The 21329-nt window shown below is 49.4% G+C and overlaps 1 protein-coding gene across 1 annotated transcript in view; it reads left to right on the top strand.

Annotated features, from left to right (window-relative positions):
* Positions 1 to 5927: 5927 nt before the first annotated feature.
* The window catches only part of RSPO4 (R-spondin 4), a gene marked incomplete at both ends in the record, with an annotated part of 40150 nt that continues 24748 nt past the window's right edge, over positions 5928 to 21329 (top strand). The window contains one exon of the mRNA XM_079944629.1: positions 5928 to 6006. Coding sequence (XP_079800755.1) covers positions 5928 to 6006 — 79 coding nt within the window. The remainder of the gene's footprint in view (positions 6007 to 21329) is intronic.

The raw sequence follows: 21329 nt of genomic DNA, 5'->3' as shown, positions 1-21329 counted from the left end.
GGCAGGAAAAGGAAATAAAAGGAACATAAATCAGAAAGAAAGAAATAATAACTTTTATTTTATTTGCAAGTGACATGATTGTCTATTTTGAAAAGCCCTAAACATCTTTTTAAAAGTACTCCTAGAATTAATAAGTGAGTTCAGCAATGTGGCAGGATAAAAGAGCAACACATAAAAATCAGTTGTATTAACCCAATCAAAGATGGGCAGAAGACCTAAACAGACATTTCTCCAAAGAAGACATACAGATGGCCAATAGGCACATGAAAAGCTGCTCAACATCCCTAATTATCAGAGACATGCAAATCAAAACTACAATGAGGTATCACCTCACACCAGTCAGAATGGCCATCATTAAAAAGTCTACAAACAATAAATGCTGGAGAGAGTGTGGAGAAAAGAGAACCCTCCTACACTGTTAGTGGGAATGTAAGTTGGTGCAGCCACTATGGAAAACAGTATGGAGGTTCCTTTAAAAACTGAAAATAGAGTTACCATATGACCCAGCAGTTCCACTCCTGGGCATATGTCCAGAGAAAACTCTAATTCGAAAAGATACATGCACCCCAATGTTCATAGCAGCACTATTTACAATATCCAAGACATGGAAACAACCTAAATGTCCATCAACAGATGAATGGATAAAGAAGATGTGATATATATATATCTGAATTTGCCATAAAAAAGAATGAAATAATGCTATTTGCAGCAAACATGGATGGACCTAGATTTTATCATACTAAGTGAAGTAAGTCAGACAGAGAAAGAGAAATATCATATGATATCACTTATATGCGAAATCTAAAATATGATACAAATGAACGAACTTACAAAACATAAACAGACTCACAGACATAGAAAACAAAACTTATGGTTACCAAAGGGGAAATGGGGGTGGGAGGGATAAATTAGGAGTTTGGGATTAGCAGATACAAACTACTATATATAAAACAGATAAACAGCAAGGTCCTACTGTATAGCACAGGGAACTAAATTCAATATCTTATAATAACCTATAATAAAAAAGAATATGAAAAAGAATACATATATATAACTGAATCACTTTGCTGTACATCAGAAATTAACACAACATTGTAAGTCAACTATACTTCAGTTTTTTAAAAATCAGTTGCATTTCTATATACTAGGAATGAACACGTGAGGCAGCAAAACTAAAAATACAGTACCATTCACAATTGCTTTTTAAAAAAGGAAAAGAAATACTTAGGTGTAAATCTAATAAAACATATGCATATGCTGAAAATGACCAAACATTGATTTTTTTAAAAATCAAAGAAGATCTTAATAAACGGAGAGACATATCATGTTCATGGATTGGAAGATGCAACATAGTCAAGATGTCAATTCTCCCCAAATAGATATACATACTTAATGCAATTCTGATCAAATTCCCAACAAGATTTTTTGAAGACATAGACAAAATTACTATAGAATTTATATTGAAAGGCAAAGGAACTAGAATAGCTAAAACAGTTTTGAAAAAGAACAAAATGGGTAGGATCAGTCTACCCAATTTCAAGATTTCTTATGAAACTACCATAATCAAGACAATGTGGTACTGGCAGCCAGAACAACGCATAGTTCATGCAATAAAATGGATAACCTAGAAATAGATCCATACAAATATACCCAGTTAATTTTTGACAGAAGAGCAAAAGCAATTCAATGGAGGTAATACAGCCTTTTCAACAAATAATACTGGACTAACTGGACATCCACAGGCAAAAAAAGAACCTGACTTACACCTCACCCTTTATACAAAAATTAATTTGAAATAGATCATCGACTTAAATGTAAAACAATATAACTTCTAGAAAAAAATAGGAGAAAATAGTTGAGACTTGGGACCAGGCAAATGTTCTTAGATTTAACACCAAAATCATGATCCATAAAAGGAAAAATTGATAAAGTGGACCTCATCAAAAGTAAAACCTCTGCTCTATGAAAGACACTGGTTAGAGAATGAAAGGACAAATTATGGACTAGGAGAAAATATTAGCAAATAACATATAGAATAAAGAAGTCTTAAAATGCAACAATAAAAAAATCTAATTAAAAATGTGCAGAAAGACATGCACAGACGTTTTTGCCGAAGAGGATACACAGAAACTTGTGTACAAACGTCCACAGTTGCTTTAGATTTAATAACCAAAAACTTGAAATTATTCAAATGCCTTTTGGTGGATGAATGGTTAAACAAACTATAATACATCCATATCATGGAATACCACTCCGCAATAAAAAGCAACTATTAATACATGCAATAACTTGGACACATCTCAAGGAAATTATGCTAAGTGAAGAAAGACAGTCTCAAAAGGACACATACTGCATGATTCTATTATATAACATAAGTGTAACAACATAATTATAGAAATGGAGAACAGATTAGTGGCTGTTAGGGGTTAGGGTGGAGGGGAGGGAGTGGGTGGGGTCCTAAAGGAAAGCACAAGAGCGCGAGTCTTGTCATGGTCCAGTTAGGCATCTTGATGTGGTAATGGCTACATGAAACTATACATGAGATAAAATTGCATCCCAGGAAACTCTTCAATCCCTGGCAAACCAGGAGAGTTGGTCACTCTAGCAGAGGCCATCCAGCAGCCCCTGTAGCTCTGAGGAGGAGTTTGGGCTTCACCTGGAAGAAAAGCCAGGTCCTCTGGCTGCTTAAGAAGAAGAGCTTGTAGGGGCCAGAACTGCCACAGCCAGGAGCTACTACATCAATGGGGCCAGAGTGGCAGACCGGCCAGATGTTCACCAAATGTTTGTTTTCCCCCGAGCACATGGCTAGACTATATTTCCCAGCCACCTTTGCAGACAGATGTGGCACGTGACTGAGTAATGGCCAGTGAGATGTGGGGGGACATGATCTTCGCCTCCAATATGTGGTCCTCCATGCCCTGCCCCTTCCTCAGTGAGCTTTAAGCCATGTACCAGAGAGCAGAGCACAAGCTGGAAGGAACCTCGGTCCTGGCTATCCCACAGAGAAGGATCTGCTGGTCAGGAACACGCACTGTGAACATAACGCATTGCAGCCATTATACCCATCTTCATTTATTTGTGACAGTGTCCAGTGGTTCCTTAACTGATGGCCCCTGGCGTGTACACCTCCTATTCTGCCATCGGCACCACTGGTCTTGATGTCCTCCCTGTGTACCTATGTTGGGGGAAGGCGACTGGATGGCAGGCTGGGATTCCCAGACAGCCCTCTACAGCTACAGAGAACCCAAGACCCTCTGAGCAGCTCAAGGTTTGGTGGGGGCCTGAGTTCTGGCTCTTAGAACCCTGGAAATACCAAATTCTGAAAGGATTGGAAGGGCCCCTGGAGAACACAAAATCCCATCCGTACCAATGAATGAATGGGGAAACTGAGGCCCTGAGAGAGAATAGGAGGTAGTTGACGTCCCACAATGAATGAAGGGATGAGTGAACATTCATTCATTCTTTTATTCATTCCACAGATATTTATTTAGGACTTTATGTGTCAGGCACAAGGATAAAACAGAAGATTCCTGCCCTCATGGAATTCACAAACAGGCAAATTACAAACAGGAACAGGCCTGGTGGTGCTCGGTACTATGGACAACAAAGCAGGACCAGGGAATAAAGGGCCCAGGCATCTATTTTGTCTGGAGTGATCAGGGAGGGCCCCTCAGAGGAGGTGACCTTGAGTGGAGACAGGCCCTGAGGATATGTGAGGAAGGATTTTCCAAGCAGAGGTAACAGCAAAAAGCCCTGCTGGGGACACATGGCAGAGTTTGAGAAGCAGAAGGCCGGGGGCGGGGGCGGGGGGTGGCGGTGTAGGTGGAGCAGAGGGAGTGGGGGGGAGAAGAGGCGAGAGGCTACAGGCTGCGGAGCTCTGTGGCTACTAAGTGGCCCCAGCCTCTGCCTGACTCCCATGCACCCTGCCCTGCCCCAGCCCTGCTCACCTGGGGGATGGCCTGCTCTGGACTCTGGAGACTTCAGGACCGGTGGTGGCTGGGTAGGGACTGACTTTCAAACTTCTTAAAGTTTGAACTTCTAGGGTCATCTCATTTCTCCAAGTACCCAAATTCCATGTATAAGCTGGGAGACTCCTGCATCTGGAGAACTCATTCATTCATTCATTCTACAAACATGTTGCATACCTGCTCTGTGTCCAGCACGAGCTAGGCTCCAGGCATCCCAATATGACCTCATCTCTGGCCTTAAAGAGTTGACAGTTCAGAGGAAGGGACAGACAAATCCATAGTTACCACCTGCTGTGATACAAGCTGTAATAAAGAGATTGTGGGAGCCCAGAGGAGACACTGGACCTGGCCTGAGAATCAGGTAAGGCTTTCTGGATGAGGGGCTATTCAGGACTGGGTCCTGAATGAGTCAGTGGGGATGGGGATGGCATGTAGACCAACATCCCATGGAGAGGCCACTAATGAAAGGCTCAGAGGTGTGAGAGGTGTCTGTGAAATACTGCAAGGAGTTGAGATCTGGGATTAAGGGGGTGAAAGGTGGAGTAGAGGGGAAGACAGAGATCAAAGAAGTCAGAACAAGAGGGCTTTGTAGGGTCTGGTGGATGGGGACCATGCTGGGACACCTGGGTGCCCATCCCACCTCTGCCTTAGACTTGTTGGGCTGCCTGAGCTAGGCACCTCCAATCCCGAGGTCTCAGTAGCCCCATCTGTGGAATAGAGCCATTTTGGGGGGGTGGCTCTGACATTCCACCAAGACCCCTAGGATGTTGTTTGTCAGTATTCGTGGAGCCCTACAGAAGAAGAACAGCCAGGGCAGAGTTGCCTCACTCTCTGTGTTTCCCTCCCCCGACATGCCCTCAAATGTCTTCATTATACTGGGGGCCTTACTAAGGATGAGGACAAGGGGCTGGAGAAGGAGATGCCGGCATTTACCTTCCTTTTTTTTTTTTTTTTTATCAAACTACACACACAGGATAAAGGAAGGATAATTGGTCAGCAAGAGGCTGTCAAGAGTAAGTTCCTCTGTGCCCCAAGCAGTGGCTAAAAGGGTGGACACTGGACCCAGACAAACCACTGATCTGCTGTGTGGCCTTAGGCAAGTCACTTGGCCTCTCTGAGCTTCCCTTTCCTCCCCTGTAAAGTGGAGCTAATCAGAATAGAACCTCGCTGGGTTGTTTTGAAGATTATATCATGTGTAAAGTGCTTAGAACACCACCAAGCACGTAGGCCTCAAAGTGATAGGCAGTATTATTCTTACTCTTACTGTTTTTAGTGGGCAAGGTGGCCGGAGGCAGGAGTGCACCGTTTGTTGGGGAGAAGGAGGGATTTGGCTCTGAAAGCGTTAAAATTGTACCAGCTGCTCCCATCCTGTAGACAAGGCTGGAGGAAACACAGTTCAGGTCCTGGGCCCCTTCACTGGCTAATTTATCAGGTGCTGGTCACTTCGGGGCTTAGGAGAAAGAGGAAACAGAGAAAGCGGAAAAAGAAAATCCGAGGCGGAGAGTGGGGTGGAGGGAGATGCTGAGAGGAGGGGGTCACTTGGCGTCCGCGCGTCTGTACCTCTGTGTGTGGCGTGGAGGGCCGTACCTGTGTATGCCACGGGACAGTGCCGGGCGCGGGAACGACGCCAGAGCGCGCACGGCGTGACAGACCGACCTGGCCGGGCGACCCCCTCCAACCCCACCGCGCGCCTTCCCCAAGCTGGTTAATGCACCGCCCCCGCCTCGCTGGCTCCTCCCCGCCCGCCCCTCCCAGCCCCGCCGACGCCCTCTCTAGACCTGGAGGTCGGCCCCTGGGCTGACTGCAGGTCCCTGGCGGCGGGACCGACCCCACACTCGCGGATGCTCCCGGCGCGCCCCGAGCAGCCCCCGCGCCCTCTTGTGCCGCCGCCGCCGGTAGCCGCTGGGCCGTCGGGCCTCCCAGGGAGCCCCGCGCCCCCGCCCAGACCAGGCTGCCCAGATGCGGGCGCCACTCTGCCTGTTGCTGCTCGTCGCCCACGCCGTGGACATGCTCCCCCTGAACCGAAGGAAGAAGCAAGGTACGAGGGGCAGCCGGCAGGGTGGCCGGGAAGACGCCGCGGGATAGTCAGGGGGGTCGCCCTTGGGGCATCTGCCTGCTGCCCGACGCCCGGGGCTGTTAACTCTTCCAGACTGCTGTCAATCTCACTTTACAGATGGGGAAACTGAGGCCCCAGGGCAGCCGTGGGGCAAGCTGGACCCAGAGGCTCTCCAGGGAGGGAAGGAGCTGCCAGGGCTCTCTCATTGCCCCCGCTCCCTATAATCACAGCATTGCTGGGCGAGGGGCGGGGGAGTGACTTTTGCAGAGACAGGAAGCCTCAGGTGGCAGGCTAGAGGTCACAGGGCCTAGGGGACAGAGTTAGTGGCTCAGAAATCATCCCAAGCATGCATACTGAGCCAGGAGTGACATAAGGAGCCCTGAGCTGGGAGTCCAGATGCCCCGGTCTCAGCCCCATTACAGACCCTGATCCCCCACATCACTTTCAAGAAGCCAGTAATCTTTGGTGGGTTCCCCTCTGGTGAGGGCATGAGCTGCATGAGCTCAGAGAGACCTGAGTTTGAAGACATTTATTCTGGGATGACCTGGAAGACGTCCAGCCCCTCTAAGAGCCTCAGTTTTTCCATCTTGACCTCCTAGGGCCACTAGGAGGATGTACCAAGGTTCAGACCATAAATGTACCTGGGGCACAAAGCCAGGGGCCCCTTGCACTCTCACCTCGGGGGTCCTGTGCCACAGCCCCTCCCTGAAGGAGTCAAAACATCCTCAGGAGGTGGGTTTGAGGCTGTCCCTGCAGAGCCAGGGTTGGCAGAGCCTGGGGGACCGAGGAAGGTGATCAAGTCCCATACCTGAGCCGGCCGCCCTTTGGCCTCCGGATGGCAGTCTGAGAATCAACAGCCAGCCACTGTGCCCAGGGTTTTCTGCTCACGGAGGGAATCCCCACTACATCCTCATGACATAGGGCTTACCCCATTCTAAAATCCAGGTGCCAAGGCTCAGACAGGCTAAGTAACTTTGCCAAGTTGACCAGCAGGTGAATGAAGACCCTGTGTCTTCTTTCCTTGCAGCTCTGGTGTGAAGTCTGAGCTTGGCTACATGGGAAAGAGAATGAGAGTCTTCCCTCTGGGGGATTCTAGTCCACCTGAGTGAAAAAGCCCTAAATAGACACAGTTACTCCTGGAGTGAAACAGGAGGCAGAGAGAGGCTGTGGGAGAATTGGGGGTGGGATCGGGTGGGACAGAGAGACTGTGGCCTGAAGGACTTCAGCTCCAGGTGTGACTGGATGGAGGGATCCAGGGAGAGGGGAGGTGGGTGGGCTTCACATGAGCTGGGGGCCTTCTGGGACCTCATGGGGACACTGCTCTGTGAATGGCCCTTGTATAGTAGTTCCAGTCATGGGCTCTGGAGTCAGTCTGCCTTGTTCAAATCCCTGCTTCCCCAGTTACCAGCTGAGTGACCTTGGGGAAGTCACTTTGCCTCTCTGAGCCTCAGTTTACCCATCTGACGGTCTTTTAGAAGCTCTCTATGATCTTTCTCAGTTCTTAAAAAGACCAAAAAAATAGATTAAATAAAAGCTATCTCCTCAGCGACTCCTCTTTAAAATAGGAATAATAATCTTCAGTATCCAACTCACAGGGCAGATGTGGGTAAGACTGAATGAGTTAGTGTGTATGTTACACGAGTAGCCAAGTACAAGTCATTCTCCTTTTCTGTCCATTGCGTCCTTTGCCTCTCATAACAGCCTAGTGGGGCTGGGGGGATGCTTATTTCCTAGACAAGGAAACTGAGATTCAGAGAGGAAAATTGATTTGTCCAGCGTTGCACAGAGGGTTAGTAGCAAAGCAGGCTTGAATCTCAATCCGTCTGACATGACGCTGAGAAGATATCTCCTGAGCTGTGTTGGTCTTCTCTTCTCAGAGCCTCACTTTCCCCATCTGAAGAGGAGCCGGTTTAGAAGATCTTTAAGATGCTTTAAGATCTAAAGATGCTAAAGATCTTTAAGATCTTTAAGATGCTTCTCAGTCAGTTCTGAAAGACACACACACACAAAGAATAAAGAAAAAGAAAACTTTAAGTCCCTCCCCCCATCCCCAGTTGCTCAGTGAGGTCGGGCATGGCTGCGCCTTACATAGCCACCATTTGGTGAGGGGGCTATTGGCACCCCTCCCCACGGTAGGTGATCTCTTGCATCTGGGACACATGCATGTCCAGCGCAGCGTCTTCAGAAAGAGGCTTGTGGCTCCATTTATCAGTCAGGTGCAATGGAGATAGCCTTGGATTTGAGTCCAACCGCCAACCCCTTTGGGTAAGTGGATTCCGCACCACCACCTGCCCGCTGCCCACAGCCTTGGTTTCCCCATTGGCACTGGGGTGGAGGTGGAGGGGTAGCAGAAGGCTTCCTGTAGCATCTTCTGCAAGGTGGTCATAGGAGTCCTGGCCAAATAGGTATGAGAGATGCTGGCTTTAGCAGATTTCTTAACTGTGGGACTTATCAGAGGATTCATAGTGAAGAGGCTGAGGATAGAGAGTGGGACCTTTCCCAAACCAGTTACAGATTAGAGACCATTTTTCGTAAGACAGCTGCTTGGAAAATTGCACATGAGATCCCTGAGGGTCTTACCAGATTTGACATTCTGGTCTAACTTTGGCAGGAGAATGTGTTCTGAAGGCACCTGGGTATTGGCAGTGTCTTTTCTTTCCTTTCCTTTCCTTTTCTTTTCTTTTCTTTTTTCTCCCTCCCTTCCCCCTTCCTTCCTTCCTCCCTTCCTTCCTTCCTTCCTCCCTTCCTTTCTCTCCCTCTCTTCCCCTTGTTCATTCAACAAGCATTACAGGGCAGACCGTGCGCCAGGCTCTGTGCTGGGAACTTTGGGAGTGCCAAGGTGAACAGACCTGGGGCCTGTCCTTGAGGAGCTGCCAGTGTGGAGGGATGCCCTTCCTTGGCCCTCTCCTACCTCCCCTGCGTGCCCGAGTTCTTGGCCCAGCCTTTGGCCTACTCTGCAAGGTCAAGAGGAACGCTCGCTGGGCCCAGCAGCCACCCAGGCTGAGCTGTCACCCTCGGGGCCTGGTTCCCACAGACCCATGCTTCCTCAAGCTCCAGCATCACTGTTTTTTGATGAAACCTAATTTTTCTGTTTCCAAGACAAGAAAGACTAAAAGAAAAGGCTTGAGAACGGTTCTTGGATCTCAAGTGACTCTTACAAAACAACATGTTGATTAATTAAGTATAAATGAATCAGAACCAGATGAGGACGTTTCTCTTGAAACATGCTGGGGTGTCCCCGCAATAGGACAGTCGGGCAGGGTGAGGGGGCCCTGGTCTGTACTCCTACCTCAATACGGAGCTTCATTTAGGCAATGAGGAGAGGACAGGCCGTGACTGACTTTCCCAGCGTCCAAGGCCTTCTGGGGAGGGGGCTTGGTGGAAGCAACTGTCACCCACATTCACATGGTGCCTTTAGATCCTTCTAGACCTGAGGCAGCAAAGGGCAGAGGGAGGAGCTCTGAAATTCAGGGCCCTCTCCTTCCCCGGATGTGTGATTTGGGGCAGTCCACGTACCTTCTGCATTGGTTCCACGTCTGTGAAATGGGAACAGTTGTACCTACCTCTTTGGTGTTTGGGACGATTCACCACAGTCCCGGAGGGAAGGTGTCCAAAGGCATAGAGTAGGTGCTTCCTGAGGACTCAGCCACTTCCCCCTCCCATTTTACGGCAGAGCCGGATGCTCCCTGGGCTGGGGGAGGGGAGTTTCATGCAGGTTGAATCTCACCTCTGCCCTTCTCCCCTCTCTGAGCCTCTTTTTCTTTATCTGTAAAAGGACTGTGGCAGCGCCCACTCCAGAGTCCTGTTAGGGGGACTGAATATAATAATTCTCTGTAAACTGAAAAGCCCTATGCGGATGGCCAGGCCAGCAGCACCGTCCCCTGTACACAGACAGAGAAGCTGAGACACAGCAAGCAAGTACCTGAGGCAGGGGTGGCGATCGGGGACGACCCAGGTTTCTAGTCTCCAGGTCAGGGCCATGGCTGGGCCCAGAACAAGGTGTGTCCCACAGACCACCCCACCCCTGCCCAGCCACCAGAGGAGACCCTTGAGGCCACTTGGGGCCAGCCACGTGCCGGGAGCTCTGCATATGGGTTTCGACATCTGACTGACTATGGCGCTACCTGTGTTACACCTGTTTCCTAGACAAGGGGTCTGAGGCCCCAAAAGGGGCAGGGACCTGCCCAGGAACTCCCAGAAGCCGAGCTGGTACGTGGACCCAGAGTTTTGGAGGCTCCAAAGCCTGTGCATAGAAAAATAAATGAATTCTGCTAGAGACTTGCCAGCGGCTGCAAGGAGGAGGCATCTGAGAAGAGCCTATCAGAGGGCTGCAGAGGTGGCAGCAGCATAGGAGCTGGGGACTCTGGCAGGAGGAGGGGAGGGTCTGGCCGGATGGGAAGGGCCGAAGGGGCTGTGTGGCAGAGGGGGTGGAGGTCCGATGGCAGACAGGCCAGAGCCCAGCATCTCCTAGGGATGTCGGGAATGGATCCATCAGAAAAACTGACATGGACAGGATCCCTCAGTGCAGCCCAGAGAGGCTGGTCGGCGGCAGTCCTGGGCTCAGCTGAGGAATCTGACACTCAGAGGTGGGACATTACTGGCTGAGGTGTCACAGGATAAGGGGACCTTCTTCCCTTTGTTCCCCTGCCTCCTCTAGTCCATCTGTCAGTCCACTGTCTCTTCAGCCATCTTTCCATCCTTTCATCTAGTGAAAAAACTGAAGCTCACGTCGATGCAGAGTTTTTCCATCAGCAGATGAGGGAGATGAATTTAGTAAGTGCAGCTAGCGTTTAGAATGCCGAAATGGAGTAGAATGGATAAAACAGAACAGAATGGTATAGAGTAGAATAAAATAGAGTGGGGTCGGCAAACTGTTTTTGCAAGAGGCCAGATAGTTACTCTTCTAGACTTCATGGGACATATTCTTCCTGTTTTGTTTTGTTTTTTCACAAGCCTTTAAAAATATTAAACCATTCTTAACCTACAGGCCATACAAAAAGAGGCCATAGCCCAAAGTTAGCCCATGGACCATGGTTTGCCAGCCCCCTTTTTAGAAGATATCAGAGTGCATTGCAAGTGTTAAGATTAATTATCATTTTGAGAAATGGGTTTCGGCTTACATATGTATGTGAATGTATGAGTGGATGCATGTGTGTGCATATGGATGTGGGTGTGTGTGAGTGTGTGAATGAGTGTGTGTGTACTCTGTGTACTGTGTGTGAACTGATGTAAAAATGTAATTTTTACCATTCCCCCAAAAGTGCGGAACTTTTGGCCGAGCCCAATGCAGTGCTCCTGACAGCTCCGAGAGGCGGGTTCTAGGGGATCCCAGTATTGCAGATGGGGAGACGAAGGCCCCATGGGTCACACAGCCGTAGGCGTGTGAACCCAGAGAGTCTGGCTCTGGAGCCCCAAACAGGACACCGAATTGCCTTTATAAGTGGCAACTGCCCTCGACACATTTTGCAAACCTCTGTTTCTTATGCTTGTTTCTAACGGCCCAGGACCTGGCAGCCACATCCTTCCCAAGGTGTTTTCTTTTCCCAAGGTAGATTTTAGCCCTAGGACCCATTGGGGGCCTAAATATCCCTCCTGCATTAGACACCCTCAAGCAGCCAGTGAGCGCCGGACATTGCATGTTCCTTTCTCATCGACCCTCCCCCAACCCTGCCAGGTGGATGTGGTTGCCCCTCTTCCTTTACAGAAGAAGCAGGCTTGTCCAAGGTCACATAGCCAGTGTTCCTGATTCCAGAACCACAGGAGCAAATCCCGCCTACTATAGACTACTCCAGAAAGTCCACCTAATGCTGCCATTCACCACCCTGTCATTTATATAGCACTTTATTGTTTGCAGAGCAGTTCAACTTTCATTTTCTCTCTGGAGTTCTGGAGAAGGTAGAATAATGGAATGTTAGGACTGAAAAGGCCAGTTGAGACCTTTGAGACCCACGCTTGTAAAAATGGAGCCGCAAGTGAGGAAGTACCTCACCCAGCATCCCCCAGCCAGGAGTGGAGGTGAGGATGCAGGAAAGCGAACGGGGGAGGTGAGGGTGGCCTTGGATAGGCAGAGGAAGGCAGCTTACTCCGGGGCCTGGAATCTGGTTTAGAGCTTCTCAGCGCCTCAGTTTCCCCTGTGTGACTTGGCCATACTCAGTCTGCTTTGCCTTTCTCCCAGGCCTAGAAGAAATGCTAGATGAGAGGATGGACCAAGAGGGCTTTCACAGCTTGAAGGCTGTCTGCAGAGGTTTCTTAATAACCAGAGGCCAGCCTGTGGTCCAGGAGCCTCATAAGGGCCTCCAGAGTTACCTGAGTGCCACATGGGGTCTGTGGCCTGCCTGTGTGGTTCCATAAGAGGGACCTGGTGGAGGCCTGGGCCCCACACAGAATCACCATGGCCTGGAGGGCAGTCCTTCCATCAGAGCCTCAGGCTGTGGACACTGTCAGGACGTAGATCAGCCCCAGACCCTGTGGACACCCAGGAGCACATGCCTCACGTATATATCCACACGCATATATGTTCCTAAAAACATTTATTTGTTTTTTTTAAAGTACTTAATTTTCACTGGCACCAAAGGTTTAGAAAAGTCTCTTTCTGATTTGGTTTTATGGTTGAGCATTTACTCTATGCCAGATGTTACCTGTGTTGTTTTATTTTATTTGTCAATGTCAGGTACTATGCATATAAACTGACTAAATTCTCCTAATAAACCTGTGATGTGGGTACTATTATCATCCCTGTTTTACATATGAGAAAACCGAGGCACAGAGGGGTTAAGTGACTTTCCCCAGGACACACAGCCAAGTTCAAATCCTTCCTAGTCCCAGAGCCAAGCTCCAACTACTGAGCTCAGTTGCCTCCCACCCTTATTTAGTCCTCACGTCAACTTGCGAAGGGACTGTTATTATCCACATTTTACAGAAGAGGAAACTGAATTAAGAAGAGAGGAGCATTAGTTGAAGTATGTGAAACTGCCATTTCTGTAGGTTGAAAACAGCCAAATATTAGCGATTTCATATGTTCCCAATAGCTTGGCAAGTAAGTTTGGCAAAGCCAGGATTTAAACCCAGACAATTGATTCCAAAGGTTGGGTGCATAGCCGTCCTGCCTGGCCTCCTCCCAATTCATCCAGGTGATAGCCCACGAGGTGATTTGATCCTTTTATTCTCCAGAGGCCCTCCAAGCATAGAGAGGGCAATCGACTTGCCAGGGTCACACAGCCAGGATGGGGAGAGGTTGGAATGTGCCCCCCAGGTCTCCATAGCCAGAACCTCCTTTTCTCAGCCCTGTGCAGTAGTCAGCGGCACTCGGGACACATGAGCCCTCAGCCCCACCCCTGGGGATTCCTCCAGGATCCCGAAGGGAATGGCTTGTTCCCATTGCCTGGGTGAAGCTCACTCATCTTGAGCACTGCTGCCTCAGGCTAGGCCACTACTGCCTGCCCCTGGGATGGTTTCTTGTAATGCCGTGTGACTCATAGAGCCCCTGCTCTGTGTCCCGTGGTGGGGACTCCTCTGTGCTGCTGTGGGTGGGGGGTTCTGTTTCAGCAGCTCAGAAGAAAGGCATTCTCAAGCCCGGGGGACCCAGACTACATAGGGAAACCACTCCCTTTCCCTGCAGCCTGACTGCAGTACCCACATCCGCAGGGGTGGAGACACCCAGAAAGGAATGTCACAACTGCCCTTCTGCAGCCTGCTCTGGTGTTGGCAGGCAGGCACAGCTGTCTCTAGCAAGTGCCAGATGAGCAGTGGGAGGCTGGCTGGCTGTCACGAAGGCCACGGCCTCTACTGCTCACCAGCTGAGTGACCTTGAGCAGGTCACCTCTCCTCTCTGGGCCTCAGTTGGCTAATTTGCAAAATGGGGCATGAAACGCATCCCTAGCACATAGTGAGTGCTCAGTTAGTGACTATGAAGAGTGTCCAGTGCCAGGCAGTGGGTGTGGGATTTGGGCTGTGACAGGCCTGGGCTCAGCTCCCAGCTCTGCTACTGCCGTGATTGGGTGAAAATATTTCACTCCTGAATCTCATTGTTGTCTATCAATACAATGGGGACGATAATAGCATCTACATCATAGGATTGCCTTGAAGGTCAAAATTGTGCGTATAACCCACCTGGGAGACAGTAGACGCTAATGAATGGTGATCACAGTAATGCGTCATGGGAAGGTTGGCTCCTTCTAGCATCCAGGACATTCCAGCCTGATGTCAGACATGCCCCCGCCTGTGTCTGAAAGTCCTCTGTAGACCTAACTCTCCAAAAGAAGGTTATTTTGGGGAGCCCGGATTCAGAGGATAGGGAGGTCCTAGGTGCTCTGTGTCTATGGCACAGTGACTCACCCTCTCTGAGCCTCTGTTCACTCCTCTGTGAAAGGGAACCTCAGAGAACAGCAGTGAGGATGGAAGGATGTGTGTGTGTGCGTGTGTTGCTGGCACATTATAAATGTATAAATGATGTGATGGCTGTTTGCGGATGAGGCCATGATGGGGCCTGACATCCTGCCCTCTGCCCATATGGCAGGCTGGAAAAACCCGGTCAAATGCTGTCTTTCAGACCCGATTTTCCTTCCTCCTCCCCTCTTGCCCCGCTTCTGACAGGCATCTGAGTCAATCAGACTTAATTCATAGCACATTATCAGCATCAGCCGAGCTGATAGTACTCTTGTATTATTTTATTTCTCTTTCCTTATTTTTTAAATGGTTACACATTGACAATTTTTAATTTTACTCAAAATTTATTTCACTTATTTAAAATTTTTTCATTTTTTATTTAAACATTTTAATTTTATTTTTAAAGTTTTAATTTTTATTAATTTTAATGTAGTTTATTTAAATTTACTTTAAAATGTATTTTTATTTTAGTCTTACATTTTATTTTTCTAAGTTTTTTATTTTATCATTTAGTTTTAAAATGCCATTTTATTTTAATTTTTTTATTAATTTTAGTTTTGCTTTTTTTGTTTGTTTGTTTGCGGTACGCGGGCCTCTCACTGTTGTGGCCTCTTCCGTTGCGGAGCACAGGCTCCGGACGCGCAGGCTCAGCGGCCATGGCTCACGGGCCCAGCCGCTCCGCGGCATGTGGGATCTTCCCGGACCGGGGCACGAACCCGTGTCCCCTGCATCGACAGGCGGACTCTCAACCACTGCGCCACCAGGGAAGCCCAATTTTAGTTATTTTTTATTTTAAATCTTTTAATTTTACTTTTTTGGGTTTTTTTATTTTAAAATTTTTATTGTATTTTTATGTGCCCACTTTTTTAATTGGGTTTCCTGGATTTTTCTTGTCAGTTTATAGGACTTCTTTGTATTACCTACATATTAATCCGCTGTTGGTTTTGACATGGAAGATATGTTTCTTCAATCTGATACCCAGCTGCTAACTTTGTATGTCCTTTGGAGAACAGAAATTGTTACTTATAATACTGTTCATGTGATCAATCCCTTGAAGGTTTTTTAGGTAGGAGGGCGTTGTTTCTGCCGTATGTTCTGAGCTTTTTGATTTTACAGAAAGTCCTCATAAGATGGTCTCATGAGAAGGGTGTGAGCCCCCGATTCTGTATCCCTTGAGCGGATCACCCTTCCCGCAAGTGATTCTTCCCTGACAAGTGTTGACAGTCCTGATGCAGCAGCCCTCAGCCCTTCCTGAGTACATTCCTGGAACTCAAATTCAGGTGACGCTTCTCTGTCCACCCTCATTCCTGGATGTCCCCTGAGTCATCGCATTTCAGCCAGCACATGTCTGCTGAACACTTGCTGTCAGCTGGCCCCTGTCCTTGGGGGCCCCAGACTGATGAAGGTGGCAGTCCCAATAGAGTGAATAGCAGAGGTGTCAGCTGGAGACCCCTGCCCCTGGGACAGGGGACGTTGGCTTGACGTCCTCCCTGAGAGCAGAGCATCCTCGCAGTGGCTGCCGTTCTCCCAGGGCTGCTTTGGCTGAATAGCTTCAGTTTGTAGACCATCTTATTCCCCTGCATCAATAACCCTCCCTCCAATCACCTTCCCCATTAAAAGAAAAAAAAAAAAACAGAGCACTCAGGACATTTCTGGGTAACAGACTTTATTAAAGGTCTGGGGATGCTGCTAAGGGCTCCATGGTTTCAGACTTAAGACCACTGGGTTGTTCCTGCAGCCTCCCCTCTTCTGTCTGATCCTGTGCACAGCTCGGGGCCCCTCTTTGGCCCTGAGAGACGTATGACTTTCAGTGGCACTTCTCTGCCTTTGGAGAGCCACTGGGCATTAGGCAGCAGGGAGGGGCTGAGAGGCCATCAGGGAGGCATGGCTCCCAGCAGTTAGGAGCTAGGACTCCGGTTTGCATCCCACCTGACTCTTCACTGTGGGTTCTTGGGTCAACCACTAACCCTAACCCTAACCCTAACATCTCTGAGCCTTCGTTTTCTCATGCATGAAAATGTGTAAATGTAGCCCAGCTTTTCAGGGCTGCGATGGGTTTGCAGTGATTTAACACAGGACCTGGTAGCTCAGGATCCTGCATGCTGCAGACGGCATCAGCCTGGCTCTGCCCATCTGCAGACCTGGTCCCTCAGAGGATCTACAGGAGCTCACAGAGACCAGCACCTCTGGCTGTGGCTGCTCACCTTGGTTCCAGCCCTTAATCCTGGCTTAACTGGCAAGAAGGATTATGGTTCCCATTTTGCACAAGAGGAAACTGGGATCCACTGACAGTGGTTGTAGAATTTCCAGGCCCTGCAAGCCTAGGTCCCTCCAGCTGGCTGGGTTTCGGTGTGGTGGAGACAGTGCCCCAGGACCACGAGAGGTTTCCAAGGTAGAACCCCACCACATACTGTGCCTGTGTCCCCTTCTTCCATTCAGCTCCTCCCTACTGGCATCACACCATTTCTTGAGCACCTACTATGTGCCGGGTGATTTTTGTGTGCATTAGTTACCCACAACCTTCGAAGATAGGACCCGTTTTACAGAAGAGGAAAGTAGAATCCAGGTAGGTGAAGCCACTTGCCCAGGTTTCCACAGCCCCCATCCAGTCTGGGTTGGAAGCCAAGCTGGGGCTCCGAAACCAGAGCTGTTTTTCACTGTGCTGGGAATTGGTGAGCAGAACCCAGGGCAGAGCATAAGGACAAAGTTGGCTCCCATTTGATGTCCTTGGCATATGAGCTGGGCACAGAGCCAGGGGCTCTGCAGGTTATTACCTCCCTTTATCCTCCGGGCACCCCTTCGATAGCATCACTCTCATTTTGCAGCTGAAGTGTGAGGCTCAGAGAGGTGAAAGGGACTTCCCAGAGTCAAGGTGGCAGAGCTGGGATTCATACCCAAATGTGTGTGACCTGGACTCCCGCCTGCGCAGCACTGCCTCCCTCCCATCTCCCATTTCCTGGGCAGTTGGTCTGGGGACCTGGCCCGGGCAGATGCCACTGTGACTCACCACTTATTCTCACCTTCGAGAATGACTTAGGGAACCATCCAGACAGGGCCTCGGGTTTCAGTCCAGCTTGGGGGCGGCGGTATACAGCTGGTTTAGGGAGCCACTGAACAGCAAGGCGGCTTAAAGCAACCAGAGGGAACCTTGAATGAGACCTTGTTCTGGTGGCCTGCGAAAGTCGAGAGGCCACAGCAGGTCAAAGAGGCACAACCCGAGCCAGTGGCAGGGAGGAGCAGAAGTGATTCAGGCATCTCTGGAGGAGGCTGCGGGGCAGACACAGTCATGGGATTCTTGGGTTAGGTCCCCTGATTGCTGAGGACGGGTAGCTGAGGTCTGCTCACACCAGCTACCTGCTGCACCATGGGCTAGGCCACTTACCTTTTAATTCTCATAATATCCCACAAGCAAGACTTGTCCATCTGCTGCTCACAGCCAGCAGCCTGGTCCAGACCCCCTAGGTGGTCACAGGCCTCTGCCCTGGGCTCCCAGCTCCTGCCCCCTACTGTTCATTGTGCTCAGCCCCAGAGGGAGCTTTCAAGATGGCAGACACTCCTTGGCCTGCACCACGCAGGGCCTTCCCATCTTGCTTCCAGGAAAACCCAGCGCCGTCCACACTCCTTCTGAGCCTACCACCCAGGTCTGGGCTGATCTGCCTTTCCGACCAGTCCCTGTGCTCTGGCCTCACTGCTCTCTTGCATGCTAAACCCCTGGACCTTTGTACCTGCTGGTCCCTCTGCCGAGAACGCTTTCCTTATATGTCTCAGCGAGTCCTGTCTTGTGGCCGGGACCCTCCTCTCCTCTCCTCACTCTGTTTACTGTCATTCACTCACTGTCACTATCTCAAATGACCTCTCTCTCTCCTTTAGGATGCAAACTCCCTGAGGGGAAGGGCTGTCTTGTCCACTGATGTATCCCCAATGCCTACAACAGTTCTTGGCACATAGTAGGCCCTCGAGCACATTTGTGAAAGGAACAAGCTTTCCAGTGAGTGGATGATTGCCTCTATCTTACATATGAGCAAACCGAGGTTCAATAACGGGCCCAGGGAGTGAAGTGCGGAGCTGGGATTTGAAGGTGGGGTTGTCTGATCCCAAGCCTTAGGTTCCCACCTCCACTCTTTATGCCTCACTGCTGAGCAAGACTGACTGGGAGCCTCATCTGTTGTGGGGAAGGGGTGATGATAATGTGTCACCTGGAACAGCAAGAGCCCAGCCATCCTCAGTCCCAAAGCAGGTGCAGCAGTGGGTATAGCAGGCCTGGCCACCCCAGTCAGAGGCCAGGGACCAGGCTGTTCACAAGGCCAGACAGGGAGAGCCAGCTGGCTGGAGATAAAAAGCCAAAGGCACCCATCCAGAGACCGGGGTTCCAGCCCTGCCTTCCAGTGACGCACTGTGTGGCTCTGAACAAGTGCCTGCCCCTCTCTGAGCCTCAGGGCACCATTTGTAAAATACTACTACTATCCGTATACTACAGAGTTCAAACTTTAATAGACACTGCCCAAATCCTTTATGAAAGTGAGCACTGGATGTTGTCAGTCTTTTAGTTTGCCTTTCTGGTAGGTCACAGTAATATTTTGTTCTTATTCTAAACATCATTTTGAAAATTATTAGTGCAATATAATAGCTCTTCCTGAGGTTACTGGTCCATTTGTCTTTCTTTTTTGAATTACTTGTAATATTTTTGCCCATTTCACAACCTTGTGTTGTTGCTGTTTTTCTTCTTCTTGATTTCTAAGAGCTCTTTGTATATTAAGGATGGTAATCCTTGGCCTTCTTTTGTGAGGCATAATGATCAGAGTGGACATGTAACAGAGGATCACAAACATGACATTTGCTTTTTTTCTCTCTCTCTCTAATTCTGTTATATCTCTAAAACCCAATCCTTAATAACTTTGGGTAGATCTCAGAGTTTCTGGTATTAAAAAGCTCAGTTTGGTGCTAAATTTTTAAAAACACAGGTCTAATTCAACGCTGTCTCCTTCCCCATCAGTGACTTGGCTCCTGACTCCACTGATCTGCCCTGTGGGGAGATGTGTCGTCCTCCCTCCGTTCTTCCCCTGTGTGCTGGGGAGCAGAAGAGGGATGGGGACAGGGACAGCTGTGTCTTACTTCTCTGGTGCTGCTGTGGCCTCACAAGTCCCAGCAGTGAGAAAACTCAGGGCCGCATCACCAGTGAGCACAAGGAAGCGGTTGTGTCTAAACGTTCCTATGCCGCCTCCCTCCACACCCTCCGTGTGTGGCAGGTGCCCTACCTGTGGCACGGCTGTGACTTATTAGGGGAGGAGCATGGCCTCGACCTCTTCGCATATTCCCAGCTCCCTCACTACCCCATGGTACCCCTACAGCACCTTTGGGTTAGAAATTTTGGATCAAGTTCAACAGCCTCCTTCAGTGTCCACGTGATCTGGACAGAGAATTGGCCAAATGGTGGCAGCGCAGGCTTCTGAGAGACTGACCTCATTCAGTCTCTGCATCTCTCATTCACTCTCCCCCCTCCCCCAATAGACGTGGGAAGGATCAGCAAGTGTGTGTTCAGTCAGGGGATGAAATGCCCATTTCCATGTCTTATCGGGTTCCCTCCAAACTGTGAGTGCTTCTCTTGGCACCCCACCTGGGTTTAGGGAATTGGGGAAATGCCGTGCCCCGCCGCAGCCCCTGCTAGACAATCCTTCCTGGATCCTCTTCAGACATCGGTTTACACCAGCTGGTAGGCAGTGGAGGGGGAGAGGATGGAGGGTGCAGAGATATCTGGCCTCCCCCTTGCTAAGTTCTGAAGGGGGTGTCTGGCTCCAATTCCATACTCACGAGGCAGCTTTCTTTAGAACACAGTGGTAAGGGGAGGGGAGGACTCAGACTTTGTTTCCACCCTTAGTCACAGGTTTTGGAGCAGCAAGATACATCTTGTTCCTTCGTTCACCCAGTGGACATTTACAGAGCACCCAGTGTACCCCGGCACTGTGCATGGCACTGGGAGGCGTGGGTGAACGAGACAAGGTGCCTGGGAAATTTCCCTTCCTGATCTAGTATCGTTTTGCTCATCTTTCTAAAAAGTTTCCACAGGTCTGTGATTTGTCTTTTAACTTTGTCCAATAAATCAAATAAAAGAAAAAAGTTTTTGTTTCTTGTTTTCACTGGAGTCTAGACAAGGGCCTGGTATATTGTAGGCATTCAAGAAACACCTACTGAATGGATGGATGGATGGGTGGATGGATGGCTATTGGGCCCTTAGAAACGCTGAGTTTAACCATCCACTTGACAGATGGAGAAACTGAGGCCCAAAGACAGGGAGGGACTTGGCTGAGGACCCACAGAACTGAGATAAGAGTCCATATCTTGTGCTCTCTCCCTTCTACAAGGTTTTGAGAGGGGGAGGGAGCCTGTGGGGAGAGACCAGACCCAGAATAGGGTCCCTAAAGATGTTCACCCCATGTCTGGAGGTCCAAACTGGATTCCCAACTCTTTGTCACCGCTCGGAACCTCCAGTTACCCCGGGTGCTGGATGACAGGGGCTGGGGCTGTCCCTGGAACACCGAGAGGGTCCAGTGCTGAGGCCCAGCCCCATTCCCTGATACTCACTGGCGGCAGAGCCCCAGGTTTTCTCTGCACTGGGAGCTGATGGTATATCCAAAGCTTCCTTAGGGCTTAATTGTAAGAGGCAATGAGGGTGTTTTCATGGGACATATTCTAGGGGCTAGGTTCTCCGCAGTACTTAATAGTATCTACCAGTTACTAAGACTCCCTGGCTTTAAATCCGAGCTTGCCACTATGTGATCCTTAGCAAATTACTTACCTTCTCTGTGCCTTAACTTCCTTGTCTGTAAGAGGAGATAATAATACCTCGTAGGGTTGTTGCAACAGAGTCTGGCCTTGTAAGAGCTCCACACTGCTCACAGCCACCCCATTGTCGTGCACCTACC

This window comes from Stenella coeruleoalba (genome assembly GCF_951394435.1).
Source record: "Stenella coeruleoalba genome assembly, chromosome: 15".
NCBI classification, from domain to species: domain Eukaryota; kingdom Metazoa; phylum Chordata; class Mammalia; order Artiodactyla; family Delphinidae; genus Stenella; species Stenella coeruleoalba.
Note: the sequence above shows the minus strand (reverse complement) of the source record. Positions and strands in the feature narration are given on the sequence as shown.